The sequence below is a fragment of the Carassius gibelio genome, chromosome A4 (genome assembly GCF_023724105.1).
Source record: "Carassius gibelio isolate Cgi1373 ecotype wild population from Czech Republic chromosome A4, carGib1.2-hapl.c, whole genome shotgun sequence".
NCBI classification, from domain to species: Eukaryota; Metazoa; Chordata; class Actinopteri; order Cypriniformes; family Cyprinidae; genus Carassius; species Carassius gibelio.
This window is the reverse complement of record NC_068374.1, coordinates 30,572,378-30,595,783: the sequence shown is the minus strand read 5'-3', so window position 1 is coordinate 30,595,783 and position 23,406 is coordinate 30,572,378. Positions and strand designations below refer to the sequence as shown.

At 36.9% G+C, this 23,406-nt stretch overlaps 3 protein-coding genes and 1 non-coding gene across 13 annotated transcripts in view; all 4 read left to right on the top strand.

The window, feature by feature from the left end:
- The window catches only part of LOC127976648 (myotubularin-related protein 5), a 50,504-nt gene extending 47,126 nt beyond the window's left edge, over nt 1-3,378 (top strand). For all 8 annotated transcript variants that reach the window (XM_052581251.1, XM_052581243.1, XM_052581236.1 and 5 more), the window contains 5 exons: nt 69-176; nt 260-465; nt 943-1,030; nt 1,202-1,333; nt 1,430-3,378. In XM_052581251.1, the coding sequence (XP_052437211.1) occupies nt 69-176; nt 260-465; nt 943-1,030; nt 1,202-1,333; nt 1,430-1,528 (633 nt within the window). In that variant the 3' untranslated portion in view covers nt 1,529-3,378. The remainder of the gene's footprint in view (nt 1-68; nt 177-259; nt 466-942; nt 1,031-1,201; nt 1,334-1,429) is intronic.
- Nucleotides 3,379-4,116: 738 nt separating this feature from the next.
- trnay-gua (transfer RNA tyrosine (anticodon GUA)) lies at nt 4,117-4,204 on the top strand. Its single transcript is given in 2 exon segments — nt 4,117-4,153; nt 4,169-4,204. It is a non-coding gene; the product is annotated as a tRNA-Tyr (tRNA).
- On the top strand, nt 4,174-8,453 carry LOC127976639 (H/ACA ribonucleoprotein complex non-core subunit NAF1). The gene is made up of 9 exons (XM_052581227.1): nt 4,174-4,482; nt 5,355-5,887; nt 6,060-6,231; nt 6,393-6,486; nt 6,902-6,984; nt 7,139-7,299; nt 7,419-7,470; nt 7,624-7,714; nt 7,797-8,453. The coding sequence occupies exons 1-9, from the start codon at nt 4,456-4,458 to the stop codon at nt 8,123-8,125; spliced, it is 1,542 nt and encodes a 513-aa protein (XP_052437187.1). The 5' UTR covers nt 4,174-4,455; the 3' UTR covers nt 8,126-8,453.
- Nucleotides 8,454-11,205: 2,752 nt separating this feature from the next.
- The window catches only part of LOC127976627 (coiled-coil domain-containing protein 136), a 28,499-nt gene continuing 16,298 nt past the window's right edge, over nt 11,206-23,406 (top strand). For all 3 annotated transcript variants that reach the window (XR_008157900.1, XM_052581211.1, XM_052581202.1), the window contains exons 1-2: nt 11,206-11,330; nt 11,570-11,788. Coding sequence is in view for 2 of the 3 variants with exons in the window: in XM_052581211.1 (XP_052437171.1) it covers nt 11,734-11,788 (55 nt within the window). In the remaining variant the exon portion in view is untranslated. The remainder of the gene's footprint in view (nt 11,331-11,569; nt 11,789-23,406) is intronic.

The window sequence follows — 23,406 nt, the reverse complement described above, 5'->3', positions numbered from 1 at the left end:
AGCAGAAGTCCTCAAAGTTGTTTTCTTCGTACATGAATCCTTATGGTCTTTTTAATATATCAATTCAGGACGTGCAGAACCTGGAAACTGAGTTGGGGCAACCTACGGAAAAATGGAAGGACACATGGGACAAGATAAAGACAGCCCAACGGGTTGAGTCCAAACTAGAGAGCAGGGTGAGAAATTAATTACCATCTAAACCTTTATCTGCAAATTACTAATGGCATGCTGTATTAATATTTAGTTTCTCTTTTCCCAGCACTCCTTCTCCAGCTCTCTGCTCATGTCATCTAATCTGAGTCACCAGCGGTGCTCTCAGGGTGTGTATCTGCAGCAGAGCGGGGTCGGCTCCTCCATCAACCTGGCTCTGGACTGTGAGGTCAGCGCCACATCCACACCTGCAGCTGGTCGACCCAGTACCAGCACACTCTACAGCCAGTTCCAGAGCACTGAGAGCGAGAACAGGTCGGTAAACACATTCTTCATACTTCATCAGCTGCCCCGCGTCTGTTTTTGGGTTAAATTACATTTTTCAACTTTAGTTATAGTTGTATAAATGTAACACGTTGATGTTGTCACCTAGCATAATTGGGTGTTTGATGCATGCAATCAAATTTCAGGTTTAAATTAATTTATATGAATGTATAAGGTATAGTGTAAATTGTAATAATTGTAATAATAATATGTAAAATAAGTGTTCCTGTAGCTCAAGGTTGTGGGTTCGATTCCCCGGGAACACGATAGGTAGAAATTGATAGCCTGAATACACTGTAAATAATAAATAATATTTTTATATGAACTATGTTATAAAAGAATTAGTAGAATGCTCTTTATTGTGGTTTTAAATGCTAATAGTCTTATTTGAACATTTAAAGGTTAGAACATCTCTTGAATAAAAATGTGAAATGTAATATATATATTTTTATTTTTTTTTTGATGTAGGAGCTTTGAAGGTGTTTTATACAAAAGAGGCGCTTTGCTGAAACCTTGGAAACCACGTTGGTTTGTACTGGATAAGACCAAACACCAGGTACTTTATTTCTACACTGAAAACTAATGTTTTGGAACCATAATTGATTCGGTATACAAATCTTGCATGTCATATAGTAAAATAAAACATTTTACAATACGTTTTTGATGAGGAATAAGTGAAAGGGACTGAAATTGATGCTCTTATACCCCACTTTTCACTTTTTCCTAGTTGCGATACTATGACGCGAGGCAGGATAAAGACTGTAAGGGAGTAATCGAGCTAGCCGAAGTGGAATCTGTCATTCCGGGGACGCCCACCATGGGAGCACCTAAAAACATAGATGAGAAAGCCTTCTTTGATGTAAGACCTACAGTATATATTACACATTAACGCATGTTGCTTTATTTATCCATGTGTGTTTAACCATGTTAACCTTTTTATCTCCTCCTCTTTCAGCTCAAGACGACCAAAAGAGTGTACAACTTCTGTGCCCAGGACAGCACGCACGCGCAGTTATGGATGGACAGTATTCAGAGTTGCCTATCTGATGCGTAGGGGGAGGGGCCTTGCAGAGGACAGAACTGTGACACTTAGTGGGGGGCGGAGCCAGTGAAGGACAAGTGCTCATAGCCAATGGGCAGCACTTCCCGAAGTTTACAGAGGGAAGTTGGAAAGGGCTTCCGTATTGGTGGTATTGAACTTTATGATGTCGCACCTCACCACATTTCAGCGTTTTTGTTTTAAAAAAACACGAAAAGCTACGAAAAAAAACAAAGAAATCCCTTAAAGACTGTGGACTCACCTGTTCTCGGCTTGTTTTAAACACGCTCATTCGCCCTGGATGTTTTCCTATGCTTGTTCGAAAAGGCATGACCCGCGATTCTTCATCCCATATTGCTCAAATGCTGCCAGTGGTATCTTTCAGCTATGCAGGGGCCTAAAAATGCCCAAAAACTAGCCACAGCCGGCAAAAGAGTGACCCTTATGTGACCTTTAACCTCTTCTGATCTCTGCCACTTTGCCACTGCTTGCATTCGTCCAACAACTCGCACATCACATTCATCTGGACTCGCACATGATTAATTCTGCCTTCTCATTGGCCGGTCAGGTTCCCTCGCTCTTTTCTGATTGGTTGGCTTCATCCGTGCAACGGTTCATGAAGGATTTTGTGTTTTCTAATCAAAATGATATAAATAACGTTCATTCTTGTCACATCTGACCAAGTCCCAACAGTTATCAAAATGCCATCCGGAGATTCAGATTTGACTGTTTACAAACTAAATTCTTATTATGAAACTTAAAACCACTATTCCTGTTGAGAATTTAAGGGATGCTGAAGGAAAAGGAGGGATGTGTTTTGTCATAATTTATGCACAAAAATACAATTCTTTGATTTTTACAAGAAGCAAAGTGCAGACTAAAATGGGGAAAGCTATATGTGGATGGGGTTGATAGCCTCTTCATGTTATCAAGTGTCTGTTTACACCAATCAGAGGCCAGAAACTGGAGCTGGTCGCCATGAAAAATGGGTTATGTCATCATTTCCTACAACTAAAATATGCAAACTGCAGATATGAATCAGCTTGTCCCGAAAATCAAAGTCCCGTTGTCATGCGCTTCTGTTCTCCAGCCTCTGAGCCCTGGATCTGTCAGAATCAGTGTTTTTGTTAGTCTGTTACCTGTTCTGTTGAATCCTGTACATAGAAGAGTTTGTTTATTTTCTTCCTTTAGAGAAAGAGTCTATTTTGCTGGACTTGGTGAGGATGCATAAAAGTATCACCTGTTTATCAAAGGAGGACCGCACAGACTGCAAGGTTTTTTGTTTTGTTTTTTAATTCCAGATGCAAGAACTAACACACACATGGTGTAAAATAGGGTAATACTTCAGAGTTATTGACAACAGAATTTGAATTGTAGATTTTTGTTCCAATAACTCCCTTGTATATAATACTCAAATATGTATGTTAATGGTAGTAATTTATTTAACATTGTCTCCTGAATATGACAGTCCTCAGAGTACCACTTAACTTTTAAATTAGAAATCCAATATGTGCCATTGTTTATTTGTGTTAACGTGACTAATTATATATATATTTTTTGGAAAACTTCAGATGTGACTCATAAATAAACCCTAATTTTTTTTTCTCTCTTTTTTTTTTTCTTTAAAATGAAACTTGCTCTGTAACAGGTTCACATAATTCCAGTCCTAGGATGCCACAGGTTTCGTAACATTTGGGCAAATAACATGACATCAGAAAACTGCATAACATTTTTAATTATTTATTTTTCATACTTTTTTTTTTTTTTTAAATTCGATTTATTTCAGCTGATCCAGGTTGTGTTGTCAATCATGCCATATATTTTTTAGGATTAAACCACTGTGGGGTTCATGACCTCCTTACAAATTCTGCGTGTGCTGCTTTTGTTTCTGTCTACTAGTGTCACTGCAAAGAAATATATTAATTAAAATATTAAACCATATAAACATCCCAATCCTTGATTAAAACATCGGAATATGACTCAAGTGTGAGTCAAACTGGGCAAAGGCGTAAATCATTTTAGTATTCAGTTTTTGTGTAACATAAGGATGTGCAAATATATATATATATATATATATATATTTTATATATATATATATATATATATATATATATATATATATATTATATATATTATATATATATATATATATTATATATATATATATATATATATATATATATATATATATATATATATTTTATATATATATATATATATATATATTTATATATATATATATATATATATATATATATATATATATATATATATATATATATATATATATATATATATATATTATATATATATATATATATAAAACATTTTTGGTGAACTATATCTTTTAAGCTGCATTTTCTAATTTTACACGTACAATGATTTGTGTATAGACCCATAGCTCCATCTGCTGGTAACATATTAACATTACACTGGCCGTAGCGGGGCTGTACATATATTCAGATCACTTTTAACATGAATAGCAATAGTGACGTGAATCCAGCATGTTATTTTCTCAGTGAATTAATAAAAAAGAAAATAATGTCTCCCCGTGATTGGTTGACTGATAAGCCAATGAGTGGCGGATTTCAGAGTACGTCAGGCCTTCGATAGCTCAGTTGGTAGAGCGGAGGACTGTAGTGGTGAGTCGCTGATATCCTTAGGTCGCTGGTTCGAATCCGGCTCGAAGGAGTTCATTTTTCTGTGGAAAAACTTAGTAAACAATTAAAAAGAAGTGAAAAATGATATGGCTTTTCTGTGCGCATCTCTTCCTCAAATGTTGTGTTAACATTATTTTAAAACACTTTATTATTATTTTGACAGTGACGATGGGTATACTTTTATTTTGAAAGGCCCCGTACATTTCATGTTGTTGTGACGCCAATGACGTAAAATCATGTTTGAAGCGCATCTAAACGCTGTTCTCACATGGAAACCTAAACATGGAGCATTCAAGCACAGAGAAACAGGTAAAGAATGTTCTAATTCATTACGTATGTACCGATCGTTCATATTAATTAAGGCACGGACTGAATTAGGTTAGAAAAGTGTAAATGTATACTTTAAATGTGAATTATCAATGTTTGAGCATGTGCAACCCTGAACAGCTGTTAGGTCACAGTTATTTATTGGTAACGTTAGTGGATAATTACAGCTCACACTGAGAGAATGAAATGTCAAATGTTGGATGGTAAATTGGATTGCAAGTCACGTCATTATTGCCACCCTCCTCGGCTACTTTACTTTGCATTCTGATAACTTAAAGGGGCGCTTTGTATTTTTTGGTAACTAAGTTAAATAAAAAAAGTATCACGCATAAAGCAATGAACCGCACTTATGAGACATATAATTTTACGTGATATACAGTACACTTATGTTAGAAAAAAGAACTCACATACGTCTTCTCTCTAGAATAAGGCTGTTTTATTTTATTTGTTGCGGGTCGCCCCTTACGTGTGTTGATATCACGTGACCGTATTATGTAGTTTACCGCGTTATAATAAAAACAAAACAACGATAATATATTTGACTAATTGTTTATATAAAGTGCCTTCAGTCAGTGCTCAAGCCAATTTATAAAGCATAAAACCATTACAATATAGTATAAGAAGTTAAAGGCATAGTAAAAAAAAAAAGCGGCAGCCATTTAAATCCAATTTAAATATGAGAAATGTAGATTTGACACATGTGCACCCACAATCTACAAGTGTAATCATACTTCAAGGAGTTCTCCTACTTTTGCATTGTTATCTTACATCACAATAAAATTTGTGTTGTGTTTTGTCTTACTTTGTGTTAAATTCCTATTGTTTTTTTTTTTTTTTTTTTTTTTTTTTTACAGAATCAAGATCAAGAATCTGAAAAAGAGAAAATGGATTTGGATATTAATAATACGTTTCAGACTAAAACGACCGGTGATCAGAGCTTTGGTCCTCAACTTGGACCAACAGATAAGCCATGCACCAATGGTCAGTCTGAACAACTAGGTGATCAGAGCACTGGTGGTCAACTTGGACCAACAGCAGAAGCATTCACCAGTGATCAGTCTGAAGAGACAGGTGATCAGAGCACTGGTGGTTCATCTGGACTGACAGCAGATCACTGCACCAGCATTCATTCTGAACAAACCGGAGATCAGAGCTCCAGTGGTCAGTTTGGGCCAACAGGAGAACATTCAACCCGCGATCAGTCTGGACTGGCAGGAGATCAGATCTCCATTATTCAGTCTGAACAAACAGGGGATCAGATCTCCAGCCTTCAGACTGGACATGCAGAGATGCACTGTGGAATTGTGGTTAGTCCTCACTCTGGGTCGTTGGGTTTGCTGAGCAAGCAGTACAGAGAAAACAGCTCAGATGACAACTGTTCAGACAGGTAAAATAGTAGGACATTTAAGTCTGTGCTTTGATATCTTCAATTTAGAACCTCCTTCTGACCTAGCAGCATCAAACTGAGCTTATAGATCATCATTTTATCACTTTGTACATAAATAATGTCTCAAAAAGCTCATCTGACTTGAATGGTTTATTATTTTTATATGATTCAGTGACTCAGACTCTTCGTCCTCCACATCCTCCTCTTCGTCATCCTCAACCTCTTCCTCCTCTGAGCCTTGTAATTTAGTCAAGAACAACGCAGAAGATGACGATGAAGGTGTTGCCATGGGCAGTGAGAAAAGGCCTGCACTATTGAAAACCCAAGATGAGCTGCTTATCGATGTGAGGGGAGGAGCTAAGCGGCAATCTATAAACCAAAGTGATGTTTCTGTTGGCAAAATTTCTCAGTTTCCCTAGCTGTCCACTTGTGCTCAAATCAACCAAGACTGATGTTAATACCAGCCATAAAAGAGGTTTGTAAGGTATCTTCTGTGTTTGTGTAGGATCTTCCTGTAGTTGAGAACCTCTTCATCAGCCTTCCAGAAGATACAGAAATGGAGCCCATCGGGACGATATCAAGCATTGTGGAGCAATTAGGTATAGAGGGATCTGCCAAACTCCAAGCATACATTTACTGCCGTTCAAGATTTCGAAGTTAATGGTTTTGAAAGATGTCTCTTGTGCTTACAAAGACTGCATTTATTTGATTAAAAATACAGTGAAAAAAATTATTTTTACTTTTATGTTAATGCATTTGTACAATGTAGTTTATTCCTGTGTAAAATTCACCAATTCTGAATTTTCAGCATCATTGCTCCAGTCTTCGTTGTTACATGATCCTTCAGAAACCATATGCTGATTTGGTGCTTGAAAATGTAAATCAAATAGCTATTTTATATTCATCAGCTAGATTTTATTATTGAACAAGACAAATATCGTAGCTGAGAGACACCATGCAAGTTTTGTCATGGCTGAATTTAGAGGACTTTTTGACTCATTGCTTTTTATTTAGTGATTGTGGAGTCATATAAGAACACACCACCACTGCACGAAGACAGCGTGTTATTCACCAAAAACAGAAACTCTGTTGGCAAGGTCAGTATCAATGGGTTATTTCCCAAATTTTTGTTACAATCTAGAAAACACATTTAAGGTGGGGATCTACACTACGAGTTCTTGTCCAGGACTTTTTATATTGTGCAATTATCAGTAGTTCTGTGGGACTAAAATGTTGTTGGTTTCTCCTCAGATCTTTGAAGTCTTCGGGCCAGTTTGTCAGCCTTACTATGTTTTTAGGTTCAACTCCCATGACGATATCGACCAGAAAGGTCTGAAGATTCGAGATGTGGTTTACTTTGCCCCCAAAATTAAAGATTTCACAGACTACATCTTTACAGAGCGACTCCAAGGGTGAGTACCTCATTATTCGAGGAAACTTGGGTGTGCTTGTTGAGATACGCTTATCATCAGTGCTGTTCTACTATGGTATTTTTCCGAAAAACATTTACAAATTATTTCTCTCAAACAAGGACAAAAGGCTCGGATGCATCCTGGAAAAATGACCAGGAACCACCCCCTGAGGTAAATCTGCTCGTTTTATAAAAATCAGGTCAACAAAGGCTTAAACTCAGAATAAAGTGATATCCTGCTCTAATAGTATGTCATCAGTATTATGTGTTAATAAGTGATGCCTTAGCCTCTCCACCGATTGGTTTTTATTCTGTGTGTGTATAGGCGCTTGACTTTAGCGATGATGAGAAAGAGAGGCAGGCCAAACAGAAGCTTAAAGAGCAAAAGAGACGGCAAAAAAATGATTCGGACTCAGGTGAGTCACTCGGTCAATTTATTGTTCAGGTGTGAACCTGAATGTGCTAACTGCTCCGATAATCACTGTTTTTACTTTCCAGAGGACGAATTGGATGACCCTAAAGGTCCGCCCCCTCATAAATCCGGCCGGCGGAAGCCCAGACAGAACCGTAACGTTCCCCGCGGGCAGCATCACACTCGTGGTGGTGGTTTCCATAGCAACTATCACGCTCGCCAGCCCTTCCCACCGGACTACATGTTCCCCTATCCAGATCCACACATGTTTCCCTTCCAGGGTCCAATGATGCCACCCTTTCCCAGATTTCACATGGGAATGGCCCCGTGGCCCCCAGGGCCCAGTCAGGGCTTTATGTTCCAGGCCCCGCCTCCACCTCCTCCTCCTCCACCTCCACCACCACATAATCAGTAAAGCTGTGACTGGATCCTATTGACAACCTGCGCCCTAAAAGGGATCACAATCTTTGAATACTAATACAACTCTATACAGGTGTATAGCATGAATCAAGCATAAACTGTGCAATTTTTCATTTTGTATTAAAAATTTCTCACTTTCAGTGTCTTTTTCCCTGTGATTGTCAGACACGATTGCTCTATTTTTGAAGCTGCTTTATTCCTTTTATTTATACACTGAAAATTGGATTCTTGTGTCTGTTTTTTTATAGTACTGCCCAGAAGTGGAAATGCAAAATGTTTATTTGATGCACCTAAAATAAAAAGTTCATACAGACTCGGTACAATTGAAGGTTATTTGACAGTAGAATTATCATTTTTGGGTTAACATTGAATTAATTAACCATACATTTATTTTGTAGACCAGGTTAACCTCATATTTGAACATGTATTTAAAATTAAATAATAAAAAAATGCAAAATAAAGTACCCAACACACTTCCATGGGGTATTTGGTCAGTAACACGATTGACAAAACATTTGCATACATAAAATGATATATTTTATTAAAGAAAATTACATTTCTATACTATAAGTGTGTGTGTGTGTGTGTGTGTTTTCCTTAAGAAACTTGTTTTGGGGGGGTGGATGGGGATGGAATGATGGCCTAGTCTAAATATCGATCCTTTGCGGTGCCGGAATTCTGCAGCTACAAATGAGATCTTGTCAGTTTGTTAGATTTCAGCTTAAAACATCGATTCCCGTTGAGCTATTCGCTCGGACACGAATGTTTTGCAAACTGATAGGATACTGTTGCAGCTGTAGTTTCTTAACGAGTGAATTTATTATCTTTTATGTTTGTTTATAGATGTTAGAATAGCATATTAGCATTTTTGCGCACTGTGGATACGTACTGTGCACATATCAGTTATATTTTAGTATTAATTATGGAGTTCATGCAAATTGGAACACTTTTTGCCATTAAGATGACTGGGAAAAATGGACTAATTGGCCTGAATTATTCCTATGCACTGTTTACCATTAATATTTTGAATTAACGTTTATTTTTATATTTTCAGTTTTTATTTTAGGGGGGGTGGGGAGGATGCTCGTTTTCACTCAATCTCCTGTTAATCTTGAGTACCTATAGAGTAGTACTGCATCCTTCATAACTGCAAAAAGTCTTTAGTTTTATTATATTTATAAGAGAAAGATAGTCTGTACCGATTTTTCCGGAAAAACAGAGCGGCTGGGGGCGTGACGTGTGGGCGGAGCTAAAGAATCACGAGCCCGAGTAAGCTTTTGCATTGAGAGCGTTTGGAAGCTGTGACACCGTGAGGACAAAACCAACCAAAACAAACCATGGCTAACAGTCAGATTCAGCGTATATTTATGATCCAGAATCAGATCCAGAGGCTGAAATTGAACAAGAGCAGCGGCAGCAACGACTACAGCAGGACGTCTCTATGTGGTATGTATTGAAACTGTATATATTTGCTTAGTTAACAACACAGAGATATTTGATGCTCTGTAAAAATAAACTCCATCCACTGGTCCCTTAATGCTGTTTCTCTTTTGGTAATCTGTGCAGGGTTGTCTTGCCCTGGCAACCAAAAACACACTTCTTTTGTGACATTTCGCCGACGCATTTGCTCTGATCAGTGAAGTCTGTTGTGCTGTCAGTGCTCTGCTATACGGGAGCGCACGCTCTTCCGGGAGAAGTGCCCTTAGGACCCTTGTAAGGAAATTCCGCTCCATCTAACGTCACACAGAGCCATACTCGAAAAAAACTTTCGGAAACTTGTGACAAACCGGAAGGAGTATTTTTGGAACAAAAATACTCCTTCAAACTTACAACTTAATTTTTGAAACTTTGTCCATGTTTAGCATGGGAATCCAACTCTTTAACAGTGTAAAAAACTCAGTATGCATGAAATAGCATTTCACCCCCCCCTTTAATTTTAGTTACATTTTAGTCATGTTTTATGTGCTTTCGTCATTTTTATGTTATTATTTATGATTAATTTATTTCAATTTTATTTTTTAGTTCAGTTGTAGTTTTTGCACTTCAATTTAAACATATTTCAGTTAGTTGCCAGGGAAACATTTACAACTTTTATTATTATAATTTTTATTTTTTCATATAATTTCATATTTTTATTTTCTTAATAACATAGAAACCAAACCACTACAAATGATAACATTTTCTTGTTTATTCATATTTTTTATGTGAATTTGTATTTTTGTTACTATTAATAGTAGCATTAAAAATGGAGACAAAATGAAAAACTTCTTTGGTATTTTTACTATATATTGGTATGTGTTTTGTTTTATTCAGAAAAAAAGAGACACATGGTAAAAATAATAAAAACAATACAGTGCTTTCAGATCTCGAATAATGGCAGGAAGACAATTATAAATATAAAAATAAATACTAATGTTTTAACTTGAATGAATTCAGAAATAATCACATGGTGCAATAACTCCAGCTTTAATGTGTCATTATGAAAAATCTGAAAACATAGCACATTTTTTTATTATTTTGACCAGTTGTTATTTTCTGCAAAAAATGACAATATTTTTAATATCTAATCTGGGAGAAATGTTGTAATTTCTCTAGTTTACAGAATAAAACCAAAATGGTAATTTTACTCAAACACATATTATAGTAAATCTATAGAAACTGATAAATTTGTAATTGTCTCTTTTTTTCCCCAGAGCTGCACTGAGTGAAGACTTAAAATAATAATCCTTCCTAATATTAATAATAATTAACTAAAATAATTTAAAAAACGAATGTAATATAATAATAATAACAGCAAAATAAATTAAATATATTATTACAAATATCTTACATCAGAATGTCTTATACCAAACTTACTTTGTTTTTTTGTTTGTTACTTTGCAGTAATCATGGACTCAAAATGTATATTACTGCAAAAAGCATCAAGATGTTTTTTGAAGCCAGTGGAGTTGAATCTGTTAGAGTAGACAATGGACCACACAAAGCAATCAAACAGTTAACAGATGACAAAAGAACTGAGGTAAAAGATAAAGGTGGAGCGAGAGAGCTGGAGTGAGTGAGCGAGAGAGAGAGTGAGGGGGAAGGAAGGAGGGAGGGAGGGAAGGCAAGAGGAGGGCACGCAGTAAACGACACATAATGCACAGCGAGTAACGGGAATGTAAGCTGTCAGTGTCCTGAGCTGCACACAGATCTCATTAAAGGTAAGCAGAGACTCTCAGAATGAACATGTTGCTGAAATACCCTTGATGCTGTGCAGGGTTTCATGCTTTGTTTTGTAAGGAGGAGACAGTAAGAAACGGAGAGGAGAGGAGAGAGGGAAAGAACTGCACAGTTGTTCAGAAAGGGCTATAAATCATCTGTAAGCAGTTTAGACTTTGATTTCTGCAGTTGTTTAGAGAACTGATCTGTGTGTGTGTGTGTGTGTGTGTGTGTGTTTCAGGATGTATCGACCGTCACAGCACAGTGTGTGTGGAGCCTGACATTCCTCGCAGGGCTGTGTGTGTGTTATCACTGCGCCTGTTTCATTGGCGAGCGTGTGTTTGGACATCTAACCCCCCTCCAACCCCCACCCCCCACTTCCTGAGGCCTGTCACCACGACAACCATGGACTGCGGATTTCGTCTGCCGCCCGTCATTGAGGAGGTCTTGGATCCTGCAGGTGTGTGTGTGTGTGTGTGTGTGTGTGTGTGTGTGATGTTTCTACAGGTGTTCATTTGTGCAACAATGCATGGAAATAATTATTGTCTTCTCTCCCCCTACCTGCGTCTGCATTGTTTACTGGTCTATCATGAGGCAGAAGGTTGTTTGGAAGGATGTGACACTCTCACTGTCTTTGCTTTTTGTTTAATAGAGATAGAGAGAGCATTATCATTTGGTGAAGCAAATATGTATTTAACCAAACAAACCTCAAAACCTCAGAAACTGATATTATGATCTGATGGAGGTTTTCTGTTTTTAGTCATTTAATGCAATGGCTGATAAAGTTGTGTTATATATTATGATTTATTTTCAGATATGTCTTGAATTACGTTTATTTTTCGGAAGTCATTGGCAATTTTTTTATTTTATTTTTGAAATCGAATACATTTTAGTTGATCTTTACGTATATTCGCAATTCTCATTTGTGCTTGCACATAACTTTCCAAACTTGCCAAATGTTGACGCCACTGATTCTCATGCTTCTCGTAACTAATTTGTCAACCAAACAAGTTTTTGAGTGCTGTTGTCTGCTTGAGTGTTTCTGCTAATAAATTAAGCCTATTTTGTTTTTACACGCTGTATATTTACATGCAAATGGAGTTGCTTCGTTACCATAGATCGAGAGCTTTGAAGATGATTATGGGGATTATGGGAAGCCAAATACTGGCTTTCTGATATGTTGCATGCTCATTAGGGCGTTGTTATAAAACTATTATATTATATTCATACTGTAATGCTGTAGATGTCTCCTTGGAAATGCTTTTATGTCTTAAATAGCTGTTGTCTGAGGCATTGTTTTAAATTGTGCCTCTGATCAAAAGCTTCAAAGGCTCAGTCCCACATTATCTATCCCAAAGAACCTCTCCTCATGTGACAAGACGCACAAGGATTGTTTTACTTGGTCTTATGGTATTACTGCAGTAAATTGGGGCAAATGTTTCTGTAGGTGGACTAAAGGAGGTTTGGGGAACGAGAGAGAGGATCATTTTAACAGCACTTCCGCATCACATTCCTCACTGGCAGTGCTTCCATGACAATTCCCTCTAAATGCCGTGCTAATTTAGCCAGCAGTGATGGTGCTGTCTGCCTCTTCTCCATCCACCAGACGCCCACATGCTCCACATTATTCAAGAGCCACTTGCATTCCCCGTCTGCCCCCGGATGATGAAAACACATGTTCTTTCTCTCACTGCCCACATTCTGGGTGCCATAGCGCTTACGACGTTTAGGTCCGGTGACAGTCAAACCCCAAAACTTTCTGCTACAGCAGTTAATTTACATAAAAAGGGCCCTTTCACTGTTCATGTCTGTTTGAGTCTTTGTCCATGTGAGGCGTCCTAGAAAAACTTCACTGAGTACCAACGTCAAGATATTGCATGCTAAGAGTTTCTATGCAGTCTGTTTACTTTTTCTTTTAACGCTGATAGAGAAGTCAGTTTTCGACCACAATGGAAGTCAAAGGTGCCTTGCGACAGGAATGTTAAAATACTATACACAGTGTTGTGAAAGTATAACAGCAAGACTTAAACAGAATACATATTATTATGAAGACAAGTCTGGTTTCATAATGCTAGTCACGTGAATAATGTTTGAGTTTATGCCTATTAATGTTGTCTGTGCAAATTTTATCCACATTTCCAACTATTGTTGTGACCATAAAGGAGTAGTTCACCCAAAAATTAAAATCAACCTCACTCCATCCAATATGTAGACTGAGTTTGTTTTCTTCATCAGAACTGATTTGTAGAACTGTAGCATTACATCACTTGCTCACCAATGGATCCTCTGCAGTAAATGGGTGCCGTCAGAGAGATTATGACATCACAAGTAATCCACACAACTCCAGTCCATCAACTAATGATTTAGATTATATATGTTACCTAATATAAAATTATATTTATAGTTGTTTCATCTGATTTAGGAGAGACCGATGCATATATAAATACCATTTTAATTGAAAAAAGTTCCCAACAAACATTGTGATAATTTTATCATCTGTTCAGACTCTCATTCTGCACCTGTTCACTGCAGAAAATCCATTGGTGAGCAAGTGATGTAATGCTACATTTCTCCAAATCTGTTCTAATAAAAAGACAAACTCAACTACATCTACAACCACATGGCCTGAGGGTTAGAACATTTTTATTTTATTACATTAACTATTCCTTTAATCTGTTACTTGCACATAAAATGCACAGATTGCTTACACATCATCCACATATAATAGTAATTAAAAAAAAATAGATTTCAAACAAATTTGCTGCTCCAATTTTTTTTTTTCACATTTTATACAAGTTGCATATTTTGCGTTAGAAATGCCTTGTTTCAAATGATTTTCTTCAAGTGCATTTATAATATACACTTTTTGTTTGTTTGGACAAGCTGAAGGATCTATTGAAGTTATTTTCAATTTTAATTTGACAGCAATACCACAAATGCTTCACTTAGTTTGAACCCAGAACGTTGTTTCATTCTAGTTTATATGTTGCGGAGTACTATACGTTGACCTCTAAGCTCCGAATGACACAAGGAAAGCCATACTGCAGCTTTCCTTCCTCCGAATCTTCCTCTCCTCCCCCCTGTGGGTCTCCTCTCTCTGAGTCTGTCACTCGCTGGCCTCATCTCAGATGCGAGGAGTGACTCTTTAGAACGTTCCGGAAGAGCTGATGGCAGGAATCTCAAGGGCAGTTCAAGTGAGATCACGCACAGTTAGCAAGAAAAGTTACATGGAGAGAGATAGAGTGTGTACGCGCCACACGTCTAAGTGAAGGCCAACACAGAAAACATTTTCTCATGAGTGAGAGCTCAAGAAGTCTACTGAGAGCGTGAGGGATCCAACTCGCTTTTCTTTCCCCCTTCTGCTTTGAGTATGTGAGTTCTGTGTGCTTTTTCTCAAGGCATTAAATCAGAACATGACCTAGTTTACTTCTCTTATTCATCAGTGCACATTGTTCAAATGGAAATAAAGGCTATTCTTCATAAACCTTCATCAAAACGTTTTCCACCTCTGGGTGGGTGCTGTCAGAATGAGAGTCCAAATCAGATGGCAAAGATAGGGGAAAATATTATTACCCTACTAGATTTTGACAAATACTCAGTGGCATTGTGCTAAATTGTTGTGGGTAGTTGCCAGGACATTGCTATGTGTTGCTTTACAATGTGGTTACTAGGCTGTTTTAGGTGGTTGATGTTATATGGTCCATGTTTCATGATACAACCTCAGCATCACCTTTTCATTCAGGTGCTTAATGGTGAGGTTTGTAATATTGACAGCTAGTGGAAGAAAGACTCGATGCTGTCGCGTGTTGCCAGATTGAGGACACGCAATAGGAATGAGCACAATTGACGGGGAAGGTGACAGGTGAGGAGTGATTTATTAGAATTTGAATATGTCTCTGGTCATAGATCTTTTTAGATGGATGCCAAGGCTTTTTTAGGTCGGGTAGAATCTGCAATCTCTGTATTTGCGTGCTTTCATGGGTATAATAATACGCTGCGTTTTCCACCAGCTGGCAACCCTAGATGTTGAGATACTATTGGGTGAATTGGCAGTGGGCGAAAAAACCCAAAAAAAAACAAAACAGACATTCTGACACGGAGAGCATATTTCAAAGTAGAATAACTGGCTGTAGCGTTATGGTACTGTCGAAAGTTACATATAGCACCTTTAATGCATTGCAAATGCAATTACCAAGTAAAAGTATTATAATTATTCATTCTTGTACTAATGTATAGCATTTATAATGTTCTGTGAAAGATGGGTTTGGTGTTTTTTATTATATAACTCAGAAGACAAGGTGGTGTATGTAGTTTTTGTGCATGTAAAGTGCAAAATGATACCAGTAGGAGTTATTGGGGCTTGGACAGGGGGCTGTAACCATGGCAACAAAGCGACGGCATGTGAACTCCTCCTCCTTTTGCTTCTATAAGAGTGCGAAACCAACAATCTCGTTTTCTGTTTCCACTTTATTCTCTCCATCTCCCTTTTTCCTGCATCCCACTTTCTCTTTCTCTTTCTCTTTCCTCTTATTCTACCTTTCTTCCTTGCCAAGCCAGGATGGAGTTGACGTGAATAATTCATACCTCTCCTCACTGCGCCAGAAATGTGACACGGGCACACACACATTTAAAGCACTCTAATGCTTCTGGGAGCCAGTTATATCTCACTTAAACACAACTCTCACTCCTTTCATGCCACATTTATACAGTCTTCTATTCAAATCTTTTATTCTGGCTTTATGGTGTTATGACACCTTTATTCTCTTGTTCTTTAGTGATGGATTTTTATGTGTCTTTTTATTGTGTCTGTAGAGAAATGAATCCGAGTGAAGGACACAAGGATATGTACACAAGGATTGTCTTACGGTTGTTTGCATGTGTGTGTAATGGTCAATGATGTGTGTCTGTAAGTGTTTCAGACTGGATGGCACGACCACAAAGCGGACGAAAAGCTTTGATATCCTGCTAACAGAACCAACAGAGATAAAGGATAGATTTGGCTTGTTCTAAATCTTTTATGTGCTTTTGTTTCAGGACTAGGGAGCCTCTGGCTATTAAAGTGAATAATTTAGAAATGCAAATAATTCTAATAAAAAAAGAAAAAAAACTAAAAACATAAAAATAAAATACATAATACATATATGATAAATAAAAAGAAATAATAGTATATAAATAATACTAAAAAGTTCAAACCACTAAATATTTGGTATATTTCTGACTTATTTACTGGGCTATTGGTGTTATTTTCCCAGGAATCAAATGTGACAACCCACATTGTCACAACCTCTCATTTTTGTATGCTGGAAACACTGGATTTTGCTCTTTAACCATGATTATATCGGACAAAACTGAGTTTTGCTGGACATAAAGTTTTCCAGACTAGTTATTAAATAATTAACAGCTATTGTAGTCACAGATGGAGCACTGCTTTCTCTTTTACTCACTCATTATACTTGTATTAAAGTCTGATGAAATGTTTTCTGCTGCTGTTGTCATCATTTAATGAGAACTAATTAACAGTGTCACAACAGAGGAGAAGAGAGCAGACATGGATCCGTATTTGGGGTGTTTTGAGAAAGCGTAATCCTCCCCCACCTGTGAGGACTCATTGATATTCCTGAAACACGGGTCTGTGCTTACGAGTGGATGCTGATTTACATTGTGTTAGTGTGTGTTTATCTATAAGTCTTGTAGGGCTATATACAAGCATTGTTTAATGCATGTTTTTGGACCGACTGCGATACAGAAAATGTATCACCCTGCCCCCTCCTCTTCTCTCTGAAATGAATGCTAGCAATTTGAAATCAAAATTGACCATGCTTTCTTGCTTAATAAATGTCCTTATCGTGCATAATTCATCAGTGCACATTATTGTAACAGAAAAAAGGCTTATCTATTATAATCTTTAATAAAAACTTTCTCCGGCTCTGAAATGACTAATTTTCCTGTCACCACAAGGCTATGTGAAAAATTATGTTGATTATACCATTTAGTGCTGTTTCTTACAGTAACAGCGTACAGAAACGTTATTCATGCCTTTACAATCCTGTATGACTTAATTCTCAGTGTGAAACAAAAAAGGACATATTTCATAGAATGTCCTGGCTGCTCTTTACATTACTGTGAAATTGAATGAGGATGTGGAACTCTAAAATTGACAAAAATATCACCATAAAAGTATTTCATATGACTTTACTATTCTTCCCCTTTGGACTTAAAGTCAAGGTTTATTTTCATTTGTATAGGTTCAAAATGGCACGTCATGACAGGTTTGACGTCAGTGATGCAAAATTAGTTGGAATATGCCTTGCAAATATATCAGTGCAAATAATTATTGGATGCTACTAGATATTTTTGCCCTTTTTCTTACTCAAAACTACTTTTATGAATATGAAGGGTTTTGTCAACTACTGTTATGGTTCTACTTTTGTTTTTATTTACTCTATATATCTTATATATATATATATATATATATATATATATATATATATATATATATATATATATATCTTATATATATATATATATATATATATATATATATATATATATATATATATATATATATATATATATATATATATATATATGTGTATTATTTATTTAATAATTTATTTTCCATAGTCTAGGCAGCTTTATATAAAATCATTATGTTCATTAATGTTCATCTTAATAACTTCATGCCTTATATTCACATTTAGCAAATTAGAGCTAGGAAATAATATTCTTTACATTTTTTGATGATATAAACAATCAAGCATTTGAAATTTGCTATGTAGTATATATCGCTTATGCATATACTGTATGTATGCAGATGATACATACGTGACAAGGAACGAAAAACTTGATTTGATGTTGGATAGTGGAGAAAAAACCCTGCCACCATTTACATTTATTGAATGGAATAGAGCAGCATGAACATAATGTTATTTTGTGTTCCAGAGAAGAAAGTAGATCATACAGGTTTTGAACAACATAAATGTAAGAAAATTATGAAAGAAATTTCATCTTTCTGAAAAATGTCCTTTAAAAGCAGCTATAGGCACAGTGCCCATTATTAGGACATCTTTATTTGTGTACATTTGCTTAGATTTTCTCTGTAGGTGACTGTTACAGACCCCTTTCCCATGCATCTGTTTTTCACCAGATCTGTCAGTTAGGCACCATTCAGCCAGCTCAGTCTGGGTCCTTTTCGCAGAGACTTTGTGGTCTACACTTATCCAGTGGTTTACTGCAGGCTTATACAACACCAAACACTGACCGCATCACTTCCCTCAGAACCCAGCAGCCAATGCTCTGAGAGCCCGCTTGACTTTATGAGCGGCTGTTTAACACAGACAAATTCGACTTTTGACCCATTACTGAAGATGCATTTGAAAGCAGTTTATCCTCTGCACAGCACTGCAGCTGTGGTACTTGTTTTTGGCAGGCGTTTGCCATGGAAAAACAGCCCGCTGCATTGCAGTCATGCTTTAATAATGAGGAGGAATGCAAGAGTCTAGTTTTGTAGGTTAGTCTTTGTGTTTTGTGATTGTATGCGTGCTGAAGGTGTTTGCTCTACTCTTGCTTCTTGATTTCCCAGAAGGCTATTGTGACTGTGTCCATCATCTTTCTTCTTCCCGGTGCTGGACTCAGTTTATTAATGATGTTTAGACTCTGGTTTTCTGTGCAGCTCATACGGCGGTGACAGGCTGCATTAAATTAAGTGTTTAAATATTATTTTTGGATTTGATGGATAACTTGAGACTATAAGGCTGAAAGGTTTGCTGAAGGATGCATGTGTGTGTTAAAGTTAAGGTTAAGGTCAGTGTAATGTTACCCTCGGCTAGCATTGGGAGTGAGAGCAGCGCTATAAACAGGAAACTGATGTCACAGTTTGGATTTTAGCCAGGCACAGACTGACCATGAGCAAAAAAGCGAATATGCTTGTAAAGTTAGTGTATAATACGGAATAGTTTTGCATTTTAAATAAAATACCTATAATAAAACAGGTATATGATACTATAATGTTGTACTTACATACTTATTTTATGATGTTTACATTACATATGCATTTAAATAATAATTACTGATATGTATGAGTCATCAACGTGTATGTTAAATTTGAAATGGATGAAATAGTTTAATTGTATGTAACATTTTAATTAATAGTTTGAGATTTTAATTGTGTGTGAGACAATGAAATGTAGATGAACTATAGCTTCTTCATCAACTATTATTACATATTATATTATGGATAGATGGATGGATGAATGCTGTTCTGCTGTGAACTCCCAAGGGGTCACAGACCCCCTTTTGAAGACCCCTGAGAACTGTATTTAAAATAGTTAGTCCCTCACTGCGATCTTGTCATTCTGATTGACAGTTGACAGTACTGATATTATGATTGACAGGTCAGAACACAGGCAATAGCATAACTATAAAGGGTTCAACACATCTGAATACATCAGTGTTTGATTGATGTTGTTTTTCTTATGTTGAGAAATTAGACTGGATTTCCGCCAGCGCCGCAGGCCGATCCCATAGCCACGCTTGTGACCAGAATGATATTAATTCTCTGAGCCCATGAGAACTCTGAGAACTAGACGAGAACTATATTTGTCTGTGTTTGTGATGTCCGCGATGGGACTCTTTGCACGTCAACATTTAATGCCACTCATGATATTAAGATTAAATATGAGCCTCTGGACATGGCCTGACATTGTTTCATTTGATTTTTCATCTCAAAAGTGCTCATTTGCAAATTAATTGTGTCAGTTGTTTTGTAAATTAATGTTCTGATGTCGGAGATGGGTTGATATTCCACATAATACATTTCTCATTATTTTTTATTCAGCTGTAGATTCCATCATGGAATTGTAATCAGGCAAAATGACACAAATTAAGGAACCGATTCTCACACTCTATTCTCGCATTCTATTTCTGTTGTGAGTCGTCGTCAAACATGAGAAAATCACAAGAATCTGAGTTCAGCAGGAAGTGAGGCCTCTGTTATGTCTACCATTGCACATATGGTGCATGATGTTACAAGAGAAAAATAAATCAGTTTGCATGTGTTTTGTGTTCTGTGCAATGTAAGATTGTGCATGCACTTGAGTTGCATGTACTTTTGTACATTTAATTTTCAAAAAAATGTACTTACCCTCATGTAGATGCATTTATTTCTTCAGGACACATTTGGGGAAATGTAGCATTGCATCAATTGCTCACCAATCAATCCTCTGAAGTGAATGGGTGCCATCAGAAGTGATGATTTAAAGTTAAAATGCCTTAATGATAGATTTTTTTTTACACTTCACGAAGTTAACTGATAGACTGGAGTCGTGTGGATTACTTGTGGATTAATGTGATGTTTTTATCAGCTGTTTGGACTCTCATTCTGATGGCACCCATTCACTGTAGAGGATCCATTGGTGAACAATTGATGTAATGGTACATTTCTCCAAATGTGTTCAGATGAAGATGACTTGGATGGCTTGAAGTTGAGTACATTTCAAGCAGATTTTCAATTTTGAGTGAACTATTACTTTAAATTTTAGAACTATTAGTTTAAATGTTTTGTTTCTGACAGCACTACTTTGTACTGATTATACAGGAAACCAGAGATTCTGCTCTTGTTTAACTTTGCATTATTCGTCCTGAGGGATGCTCCATGATTGTGGTGTGCATTGCCTATCCAGTAATCGATCCAGATGTCTGTCCCAACAGAATAATTCATAGCTCAGATACGCTGGATAAAGCTGACTGGGTGCTATCAAAGCTGCCTATAATCCTTTGAGCTCAAGACCCTGTCTGTTCTACTGCTTCTGCCTGTATGTGTGTGTGTGTGTGTGTGTGTGTGGTTTCTCCACTGGTTAATTTATTATTTCATAGATGCTTGAAATACTTTAATCTGCAAAGCATGATCAATAATACAGCACATGGCTCATTACACAGGAATATTACATTCAGGAAGGGAGAGGGAAGGGAGAGGGAAGCGAGAGAAAACAAACAAGGGGAAAAGAGAAAGAGGGAGTGAACAGGACACAGAAAGACGGAGGAATGGAGGGGGAGGAGTTGCTGGCAAGACAATTCATTTTCCACACTGACAGATTCTGTTAATCCCACACAGGCATCTGATCTAAGAGGATCAGCGAGGTGAATCGTCTAGTCAGGTCTGGCGTGGCCGATTGTCTCCGTGTCCTGTGTGTGGACCTCACGTCGTTCACAAGCATTAACCAATTTAGATTTGCCTTGTGATATTATAGACGCATATCACTGACTCAGCTCATTTTTTTTAAGATACTGCTGTATTTATGTATCTATTCATTTATTCATACATATGTACACATATATTATAATGTAAAAATAAAAGTAGTTGTAATATATATTTATATAATTATACTCTCAAACACAGTCCTTGTGTCATTTAAGAGATCTAGAGTGTGAGACTGTAGGAGAGATTAAGTGTGTGTAATCGGGCCAACTGAATGGCCTATTTCTCTGAGTTCAGAGGTCAGAGGGTAAGTGAGAGAAACCTGTTAACGCTAGAGTGAAGATGAGAGAGAGTGAGAGAGATGGCGCTAAGAACAAGGTGGTGGATTTTAAAAAAGAGATACGGGTGACTGTTGGAAAGAGGGATGAACCCGGGAAAGAAAAAAAGGATCATTTGGAAACTGAGAATGATAAATAGCTGATGTGAATAGTGCAAGGCAGGAAATGAGGATGTGATGAATGGAAAAGAAGAAAAGGTATTAGAGAGAAGGAGAGTGTTGAAATGAGCTATTTTTAACTAGTTGGCTCCTTACTTTGGTGGGTGATTAGCACAGACTGTACAGGATCAGCTGCTCACTTCACATGCTCTTTCATTCCGTTTGTTTGTCACTATTCATTCAGCGTAGAAAAAAAAAAATCACGAGATATGTCTAATGTCTTATTTTATAATGTCTTAATTATTTTTATATTTTATGTAATGTATAGTTATAATAATGTGTAAGTAAAATTTGTATTATTAATAATTTAACGTCATATATATATCTATGTATGTGCATTATATATGTATAATGTACATATAAAGTTATTGTTAGAATTTAATATTATATATATATATATATATATATATATATATATATATATATATATATATATATATATATATATATATATATATACATATATATACATACTCTCTCTACTCTCATACTCTTTGAACGTCAACATTTAATGTCACTCATGATATTAAGATTAAATATGAGCCTCTGGACATGGCCTGACATTGTTTCATTTGATTTTTCATCTCCAAAGTGCTCATTTGCAAATTAATTGTGTCAGTTGTTTTGTAAATGAATGTTCTGATTTCAGAGATGGGTTGATATTCCACATAATACATTTCTCATTATTTATATATATATATATGTGTGTGTGTGTGTGTGTGTGTGTGTGTGTGCGCGTGTGCACGTGTGCATTAATATAGTAGTAGCCCTTCATTGTCACTAGTCACAAGTACCAGCGAAATTAGCCATCAACCTGTCCATACATTCACAACATACATACAATATGACAAGGGGGTAGACAGGACAGGAAGATAGGGAATTGAGGAAGAAATACAGCTTAACATTAGGGAAGTGAGGAGAAAAACAACAACACCCAGACTATGCTCCTTTCGGGAGCACAGTATGGGAACAGGAAAAACACCTCAGCACAAAAGCACATAATCAATACACCATAAACATATGACTTTGCAACTGGGGACGGAAATTGGGGGGGTGGAGGTAATCGAGCGAGGTATACCCACTGCTGCCACTAGAGGACTCTATGGGTCCCCTACTGTTTGAAAGTGCCACTGCTGCTGTTGGCTGTAATTTCTTGTGTGTTTTTTCTGTTAGTGAACAGAAAACAGGTGAAGGCAGAGGGGCGATTCATGGCCTAAATCCTGCAAATAGCACACATTCCTTTAGCACGGGGACACTGGTGGCACTGGGTGGGTGTTTTGATTGGTTGTGGGGGTCTGGAGGTCGGTTGGTGGCAGAGAGAGATGAGAGCCGGGGGCCAGCAGGTGATGAAGAGGTTTCTCAGATGAAGTTGTTGGAGTGGATGGAT